At 29.1% G+C, this 10419-nt stretch overlaps 1 protein-coding gene across 1 annotated transcript in view; it reads left to right on the top strand.

Annotated features, from left to right (window-relative positions):
* The window catches only part of LOC112460851, a 12403-nt gene extending 1984 nt beyond the window's left edge, over positions 1-10419 (top strand). The window contains exons 3-13 of the mRNA XM_025025749.1: positions 1831-1893; positions 2175-2204; positions 2932-3324; positions 6671-6718; positions 6999-7073; positions 7590-7652; positions 7858-8065; positions 8155-8246; positions 8589-9002; positions 9216-9368; positions 9803-10419. Of these exons, the coding sequence (XP_024881517.1) occupies positions 1831-1893; positions 2175-2204; positions 2932-3324; positions 6671-6718; positions 6999-7073; positions 7590-7652; positions 7858-8065; positions 8155-8246; positions 8589-9002; positions 9216-9368; positions 9803-9961 (1698 nt within the window). The 3' untranslated portion in view covers positions 9962-10419. The remainder of the gene's footprint in view (positions 1-1830; positions 1894-2174; positions 2205-2931; positions 3325-6670; positions 6719-6998; positions 7074-7589; positions 7653-7857; positions 8066-8154; positions 8247-8588; positions 9003-9215; positions 9369-9802) is intronic.

Below are 10419 nucleotides of genomic sequence, written 5' to 3'. Positions count from 1 at the left end.
GCAAAAAGCTTTAATACATAAAATCATTATATTATCCATTCTTGAATTATTAAATACATTATTATAGAGAGAATCGAAGATTCATATTTCTAATTTTTTTCTTGTATCAAAATGATTCATCTTGTTAATCTTCAAAGCAAAAAGGCCTGCTAAAAAGTCGGATGCCCAAGAATATAAAACATGGTCGACTGTTACTGTCGACTGTTAATGTCGAATGTTACTAATTGTACGTTAGATAATTAGAAAGACAAACTAGGAACCAAAAATAGATTAAACAGAAATTCCAATTAGCTTTATTACCGCTTAGCAGAGGCTGATAACAATTTTTTTTATTAAATCAATTATTATTAAAATACGGTAAAATGCGTTAATTATTATAATAAAGCTCTTGAGAAATGTTTATAAATATTTTATTTATTTGTAGTTCTTCAAATACGCATTAAATTCTGTTTAAGTAATAATATCGTTAAATACCTGCATTAATATTATATAATATTTATAAAGAAAATTATTTTGCAATTTTCTTTCTGGGAGTAAAAATTTGATTTGAAATAAGTAAAAGGACGTTAACCAGTTTGCGCATGACGATGTGGTACGTAATAATATTTTGTATTTATCTATGATATGTTATGTACATGAAAAGGACGTGACTAAACATAACATCTGGTACGAAACTACGAAATATACACTATTTCAGTCGGCTTAAGGAATTAGTCAGTGGCGTTTGTTAAGGATCGAAACAGTCAAAGAAACGTATTATTCAAATACGTCAAAAAATTTTGTGAGACGCTTTTAACATATCGTAACACATATATATTAATTTCACATTATAATATATATTTATAATTCTTTTCTGGGAAAATCTAAATTTTTTTCTGAGAATTATTCTATATATTATATATTTTGATGCGATTAATATCTACATAATATATATATGTATATGACGTGATTTTGCAGCATTCCGTTATATCGTGATATAACGAAACAGTTACACAACTGATTTATATTGAGAACAAGGTATGTTCATTATCTATATAGAATAGAATTTAAATATAAAAAATATATATAAAATAGATAAGCAATACCAAATTTTTATTATTACATCGGATTAGTATAGTTTTTACATTATCACAAGATAGCTTGCCCCGTTCTTAAGAAATTTGACATTATTTTTATTTCTTATACATCTTATACTTTTAACTACACGATCTCCATAAATAGATACCAAAAATAATACTTTATATTATTACAGATAGAAATAAATAAAAATATACAGGAACTCGGTATGGATGAGAGAGAAGTGTATGAATTGTCATCTAGAGAGGTAATTTTTCTCTTCAAATATGATAGTTTAATGTGTCAAATATAATGATATTATTGGAATCATATTCACATACAGAATTTAATTGATTATACATAATAATCCTTGAAGATATTTTCTTTAAACCGAATTACAACATAGTATAAGTATAGTTCTACATAATTACGTAATAATTTTTTTGTTAAATAAATGTCTTATTCTTAAATAATATTATATTCTTATGCTTGCACGAAGTACTGTATCTGCTTCATCAACAAAGTATTTTTTACGCAATCTAGGATGATATACGTATATATTACGAGAAGAAATCATTCGTAGGTTGATAACGTTCTTACAATTTTAATTAAGTTTTCAAGTCGTCTCTCTTTCTTCCCTTTATTGATTCTTTCCATTATCTTCTCTTCAAACATCATCGTCATTCAAATAATTAAATATATTGTATAAAAACAAATTGCTCTTTTTCTTTAACCACAATTGAAGATATTAATACATTTATTGATGATTTTCAGAACGGTGCGAGAATTGTATTTGCAACTGATGATTATTTCGGTGTGGCCGAAAATTTACTTAAGGTAAGTGGTGTTGTCTTCATAATAAGTAGATTGATGTAATAATTTATTATAATCATTAGTCACTTGAACGGTTGTTAATCTGTTAGATATTAGCTATAATTTTGGTAATCAACAATAAATAGTATCTTTTTAATGTTTTAAGAAATATGAAACACAAAATACAACAATAAATTTATAATGACTATAATGTATAAAATGTACAGAATATGTACAGCAATAAAATTGCACAGTTAAATATGCATAGTATTAATATGTTCATCAATGTTAATTCTTTATTTCAGGAAGAAGAACCTGTACAACAGGACGGATGGGTAACCCGAAGTAGACACGAAGAAGGACATGATTTTGCGATTATTGAGTTACCAGACGAAATTAAAATAGATTTTATTTGCATAGACACGGCTTTCTTTACGAATAATTTTCCGATCCAATTTTCCATACAAGGCGCTAGAAGGACAGGTTGTTTGTTTGAGATAACTTTTTAGAATCTCATGTTTAATGAAGTCATTAGTCGATATTAATTTATATATCTACACACACACACACACACACACACACACACACACACATATATATATATATTAATTTTCTACGCAGCTATGCCACTTTGTATTCAAAACCGGAATAATAGATTAGGCCAAAGTGCTACCGCCCATGAGATGGAATCTATCGAACATTTCCAATCAGAGGTCAGACATCTAAAAAAAATACACTATACATATATTATAAAATTTGTATTATTAAAATTTTTATTTTTCTGCAACTTTAATTTTTATAGAATTAATTTATAAATTAATTTCGGTGTTTAATTAAAAATACTAGATATAAACAAAGAGACACATACATATTTAAATTATTTTTACAATTTAATTATTTTATTTTGTTATATATATTTCTAGAATTTTATCATCCTTCCCTGAGTTTATTCTTGCAATTTGTTTTCAAAAGTAATCTTTACAACTTTTCTTACATATATAAAAAATGCGTTTTCTTTGCTTTGGTTTCATCATATACGATAAATGATTACTGCAATTTCAGATCTGGCAGTATTTGATTACGAAAACAAACCTGGAACCCGGTTATCCGTCGATTAGTAAAAAATTCTTTGTCAGATATAATATAAATCACCGAGGTGTTACTCATGTGCGGCTCAACATATTCCCAAGCGGTGGTATCGCCAGACTGCGCATTTATGGGAAGATAGTGCAGCATGTTTATCAGCAATCAAGGTTTGCGGAATTTGATCTGATCTCCAGAATTCATGATGGTCGCTGTGTATCCTACAGTAGCAAACACTCCGGGCACCCTAATAATTTGCTGAAACCTGGAAACCCCATAAACGCAGATGACGGATGGGAAACTGTAAAAACTATGCCAAATATGCCACTCATGGCACAAAAATCCATAGTGGAAATGGCTAGAAATAATGTGGTACGCAACGATAAAATGCACTAATCGTAAAACTGTAAACTAATAGTCTGAAAATTATCTTCTTTTAGTACATCGCAAAATGTACATTAATTTTAACGTGTTCGTTAGATTGCAAAAAATAATCACATATTTCTCCAAAATATTTTTTTTCTAATTTGTGTTATTGATAGTAGTAATAAGAAAAAGATTTATTATCAATTTTTGATTTAGGAATGGGCTGACTTTAAGTTAGGGCACGTTGGTAAGATCCGTTTTGTTGTAATCGATACGTCACACTTCAAAGGAAATGCTCCGAGCTCCGTACATGTGAAGGGAAAATCATATTCTTCTTCAACTTGGCTGACTATTATACCAGAAACCAAGGCAAAATTTAATTGAATTTTTGTATTTTAGAACTTACAAGGAAAAGCTCCTAGTATACCTCTCCTATTTTAAACTTTTTATATAATTAAATGAAACTTGGTGGGTTTGTTGCACTGATCAATACATTTGATACGTATTTTTTTATCGACAAGCAAATATATTAATCGTAAGTGGTGAATCATGGTAATCAGCCCCTGAAAATTGGCCGAATTTTTGTTTTCTGGCTATATCCTCTGAATGAAACATGATAGCGTAATTTTGTAAATGTACAGAATTTCAAAAACTCTCCACTAAAATAAAAATTAATTTTTTTACATAAAAAATATGAGTTATGAAACTTAAGTCTTATTTCAACTATTTCTTCTTTTTCTTCAACTTACTTCTTTTTCAACTATTGATGGACATAAATACTTTTCTAGTGGAAAGATTTTATTTAAAGGAAAATGTGTGGTAATGTAGTTTTATTTCTATATGCTAGAAAGAATCAGAAATATATTTAATTGCGCGCGACCAGCGAAACTGAGAGCTAATAATAGAAAGTTGTGTACATTTTTTACATTTATAAAGTTACGCTATTATGCTTCGTTCAGAAATTATAGCCAAAAAACGAAAATTTGGTCAATTTTTGGGGGATTTTTTCACTTTTTAAACATGTTAGCTTGCCAATAAAAAATACGTTTCAAATATTTTAACCTTCTTTACAAACCCAGCAAATTTCATTAAAATCGGAGAGGAACACCTGAAAGCCTTTCTTTAATTGTTAGTCCTCTTTACTTCGAGTCACTGTTCACTTTTTCTCATTCATTTGTTGTCCTGTACCATTTCAATTAAGTATATCACTTTATAAAAATAGTGTATTTTTTGCAAGTGCGTAAAAAATTTATTAACAAAGACATTAACGCGTGAGCAAGAATTCTAATTAGAAAGATATTTCTTATAATTTGTATAATTTTTATACAGGTAATAGAGGGCACTGAGCAAATTATTCTTACGTTAGAAAATACAGATACGTTCATGACTGAAGTAAAACTAATACTTAAACCGAACGGCGGTATAAATAGATTCCGAACTTTTGGAACATGTCTATTTCATGAGACTGATGGACGACAACTTTGTGCAAATTGACGACGGTGCTTTTCAATCGCGTTCATCAAGACGAGAAGATACTTGTTATCGATACTTTAATGGCCAACCATTTTCACCATTTAAAAGAATTGAAATTTAAAGAAGAAATATTATTTTTTGCTTATTGACTACGAAGATTAGCGTTTTACAATATTACAATATTATGATGTTACAATATATGTTAAAAAATTTAACGAGAGAATCACTCGCTATAGTTTAACTTGTCAAACTTCTTTTCGTGGGCATTTCGCCGCACTTTGTTACGTCGCATCTGCTCGAGTAATCTCAAAAACAATCAATTTTGCGATCTGTCAGAAAAACATCAAATTTTTTTAAACTTGAAAAAAATTTTTTTTAATTGATATATATATGTGTCTTTCATTTTGTCAACTACATGGAAAATTATGTCAGTTAAGCAGAAACATTTCGGGTAGATGCTAGAATTAAAATCAAGACTCAATAATGTATGATAAATCTATAGAAAAATTTACACAGCACGAATAAACTTAATCTTGACACATGTATACTGTAGAGGATTAATTCCTCAGTAAAACACGTTTGAATCAAGCAGAGCTCTTTTATAGTTTCTAAGATATTTGAAATTGAAGACAAACACATATGTGACTAAAAATAAGAGTAAGGATTGTAGAACACCTAAGAATGATATCTTCTCGTAGTATATTTTATGCTCAAAAAGGAGTAAATAATAAGATGTATTAATATTTCTTCGTATATTATTATATATAATATGAGCTGCAGTTTTTCCAAATGTTATTTGATTAATATTCAATTTACGAACATATATGTATGCATGTATATTTTGATTGACAATGAGAGTAACATTGAAAAAGAAACGCGTAGGCGAGGGAGGGATCCGCTGTTTCCTCTGTACTCTCTCACCTCGAAAAAAATTAATCTAACCCATACCAAAACTCGGACAAATGTCAGGAACACAAAACATGGTCGACAATGTTATTAATTGTAAATAATGTTAACAAGACCGTCATGATATACAATCAATTTAAAAGGAACTGTCATTTGCAGTCCGAGCTCGGATTTTGGTAGCCTAATACTATTTTCTGTGTGTAATTTTTATACACGTATTTTTCTGCAACTTATTGTTAGTAAACTGCGCGCCGATTCTTTGTCGAACTTAAAATACAGTTATTGTCGGAACATTAAAATCCTCTTTTTTCTTAATTAAATCGATTCGATTTAACTTTAATGCTAAGCATCTATTACTAATTGTTAGTTAGAATTAGAAAAACGAACTATAAAAACTCTAACAATAGATTAATTAGAAACGCTAAATAGTTTTGTTACCGCTTAGCAGAGGCTGATAAATAACATTTTTTTTATCAATTATAATTATTATTAAAATGCACAATACTGTAAATGCGTTATTATTATAAAAGTCTTGAGAAATATTAATAAATACTTTATTCGTAGTTATTCGAATACACATCAAATTCTACTTAAATAATATATAATATCGATACTTGCATTAATATTATACCTATAATATTTATAAAGAAAATTATTTTACAATTTTCTTTCTGAGAGTGAAAATTTGATTTAAAATAAGTAAAAGGACGTAACCAGTTTAAGCATGACGACGTGGTACATAATAATATCTTATATTTACCTGTGACATGTTATGTACATGGAAAGGACACGTGGCTAAACATCACATCTGGTATGAAATATACGTTATCTCAGTCGGCTTAAGGAATTAGTCAGTGGCGTTTGTGAAAACAGTCAAGGAAATATTATTCAAATTATTCAAAACATTCTGTTTCGTAACATATATACTTGTGATATTACTTTAATATCATAATACATATTTATAATTCTGAAGAATTTTTTCTGGGAATTATTCTATATATTACGTCATATTGAGAACGAGGTATGTTCATTATTTTATTTATATAGAATAGACTTTAAATATTAAATAATATATATAAAATAGATGTTAGATATTAGTCTTTCAAATCATATCTATTCTAGTTAAGTAATACAATTTTTTTATTATTATATTGGATTATTATAGTATCGTTCTCTACATTATCACAAGATAGCTCGCCCGTCCTTAAGAAATTTGACACTCTATTCCTTATACACCTTATACTTTTAAGTAAACGATGTACGTAAATAGGTACCAAAAATAATATTTTGCATTATTATAGATGGAAATAAATAAAAATGTACAGGAACTCGGTACTATGGAAGATCAGGAAGTGTATGAATTGTCATCCAGAGAGGTAATTTTTCTCTTTAAATATGATAGTTTAATGTGTCAAATATGATATTATTGGAATCATATTCATATACCTACATATAGGAACATAAGAATTTAATTGATTATACATAATGATCCTTGAAGTTATTTTTTTTAATCAACCGAATTGCAATATAATATAGGTATAGTTCTATAAAATTACGTAACAATTTTTTTGTTAAATAAATTTCTTATTCTTAAGTAATATTATATTCTTGTGATTGCACAAAATACAATATTTATTTTATCATTAACACATATATTGTACAAAATACAAAATATTTGTTTTATCAACAACGTATATTTAACCGATAATGCTTTTAGATTTCTTATCGAATTTTCAAGCCGTCTCTCTTTCTTTTCTTTATTGATTCTTTCAAACATCTTCTTTTACATCATCGTCATTCAAATGATTAATGATGTTGCATTGTAAAACAAATTGCTTCTTTTTTTAACCGCAACTTATGAAGATTTTAATATATTTATTGATAATTTTCAGAACGGTGCGAGAATTGTATTTGCAACCGATGATTATTTTGGTGTGGCCGAAAATTTACTTAAGGTAAGTGGTGTTGTCTTCATAATAAGTAGATTGATGTAATAATTTCAATAAATATCTTTTTGACATTATGAGAAATATAAAATACAAAAGACAACTTACAATAAATTTATTATGAAATTTATGTATACAAAATGCACAGAACATGTATAGCAAAAAGAATGCGCACAATATTAATATATTCATTATTGTTTATTTTTTATTTTAGGAGGAAGAACCTGTGCAACAGGAGGGCTTTACGAATTTTGGTAACCGAATTATGGACGGATGGGTAACCAAAAGTAGACACGAAAAAAAACTTGATTTTGCGATTATTGAGTTTGCAGCCGACGTTAAAATAGATTTTATTTGCATAGACACGGCTTTCTTTACAAACAATTTTCCGAACCAGTTTTCCATACAAAGCGCTAGGAGAGGTTGTTTATTTGAGATAACTTTTTAGAATTTCATGTATTTAGAGAAAAAGATATTAATTTTTACATATTACAATTAATTTATTACGCAGCTATACCTGTTCATATTCAAAACCGGACTGGTAGATTAGGCCAAAGCGCTACCTTGTCTGAGATGAAACGTATCAATCAAATTCATTCAGAGGTAGGCATCTAAAAAAATACAATTATATTATAAAATCTGTATTATTGAAATTTTTTTTTTTTTGCAATTTTAATTTTTATGAAGTTAACTTCTAAATTAATGTCTGTGTTTAATTAAAAATATTGAATATAAATGAAGAAACACATATTTAAATTATTTTTACAATTTAATTATTTTATTCTGTTATATAATATATTTCTACAATCTATCACCTTTGCAGTCTGCAATATTCTAGCAGTCTATTTTCAAAACTGATTTTTACAAGAGAAGTAACTTCTCCTACGTATAAAAAATGCATTCCCTTTGCTTTGTTTTCGTCGCATATGATAAATGCAATTTCAGGCCTGGCCAGATTTGCTCACGACGACAAGTCTAGAACCCGGTTATCCGTCAGTCAGTAAAAAATTCTTTGTCAAATGTAATACGAATTGGCCAAGTGTTACTCATTTGCGGCTCAACATCTTCCCCAACGGTGGTGTCGCCAGATTACGCGTTTATGGAAAGACAGTGCATGGACTTTACCAGCAACCATCAGACTTTGTGCGATTCGATCTGATCTCCAGAATTTATAATGGTCGTTGTGTATCCTACAGTAGCAAACACTCCGGGCATCCCAATAACTTACTGAAACCTGGAAGCCCCATAAACTCGGATGATGGATGGGAAACTGCGAAAAATATGCCAAATATGAAAAATATACCACTCGTGGCACAACAATCTGAACAATCCGTAGTGGGAGAGGCTAGGGATGATGTGGTACGCAAGATAAAATGCACTAATCGTAAAATTGTAACAAATGGTCTGAAAATTATCTTCTTTCAGTACTTCGTACAATGTACATTAATTTTAACGTGTTCGTTAAATTGCATAGAATAATTATTATTTCTCCAAAATATTATCTTTTTCTAATATTTTTGTGCCATCAATAGTAGCAATTACAAAATAATTTATTATCAATTTTTGATTCAGGAATGGGCTATATTTATGTTGGGGCATATTGGTAAAGTCCATTACGTTATAATCGATACCACATACGTTAAAGGAAATGCTCCAAGCTTTGTACATGTGGAGGGATTATCATTTCCTGCAATGACTTGGCTGACTCTTATACCAGAAACCAAGGTAAAGTTCTATTGAATTTTTGCGTTTAGGACTTACTTAATTTATGAAAGTACACTATTATTCTTTATTCAGAAGTTATAGCCAAAAAATGAAAATTTGGTCAATTTTTTCGAGAGGTGATTTCACCTTTTAAACACTTTTGCTTGCCAATAAAAAATACATCTCGAATATTTCGACCCTCTCTACGAAACTATCAAGTTTCATTAAAATCGAGAGAGGGACGCCTGGGAGCTTTTTCTTGATTTGTCCTCTTTGCTTCGATTGTTCACTTTTTTTATTTGCTGTCTTGTATTATTTCAATTAAGTGTATCACTTTATAAAAATAATGTATTTTTTTTTGCAAGTGCAGAAAATTTACTAACAAATGCATTAACATGAGCAGAAATTCTAATTAGACGGATATTTCTTTTAATTTGTATATAATTTTTATACAGGTAATAGAGGGCACTGAGCAAATTATTCTTACGTTAGAAAATACAGATACGTTTATGACTGAAGTAAAACTAACAATTAAGCCGAGCTCCAGTATAAACAGATTTCGAGCTTTTGGAACATGTCTATTTCATGAGACTGGACAATCTTGTGCAAATTGATGGTGCTTTTCAGACAATCGCGTTCACCAAGACGAGAAGATACTTGTTATTATTGATACTTCAATGATCAACCTCTTTCATTTCTTGAGCGAGATAAACTTTGAAAAAAAAAAAATTATTCTTTGTTCATTTGCTATGACGATTAGCGTTTTACTGATATTACATGTGTTAAAAAAGTTTACGAAAGTATCACTCGCCACAGGCTTATTAAACTCGATTTCGCGGGCATTTCGCCGCGCGGAGATTTCGACGATGGATAACGAAGAAAGCTGATGCCCATCACTATCATAAATGTGAATCGTGACAATGATGTGAAACGTTATAAGGCTCATTTACACTTAAACAACTCAATCGTGCCTGAACATTGTATAATGTAACAATTATAAACGATATCAATTGCGTTACGTCGCATCTGATTGAATAATTTCATAAATAATCAATTTTGCATCTTCCCCGAA

Source organism: Temnothorax curvispinosus, unplaced genomic scaffold (assembly GCF_003070985.1).
Source record: "Temnothorax curvispinosus isolate PA1 unplaced genomic scaffold, ASM307098v1 QBEX01010899.1, whole genome shotgun sequence".
In the NCBI taxonomy this organism is placed as follows: domain Eukaryota; kingdom Metazoa; phylum Arthropoda; class Insecta; order Hymenoptera; family Formicidae; genus Temnothorax; species Temnothorax curvispinosus.
The sequence above is the reverse complement of the archived record's forward strand: the minus strand, read 5'-3'. Positions and strand labels throughout refer to the sequence as shown.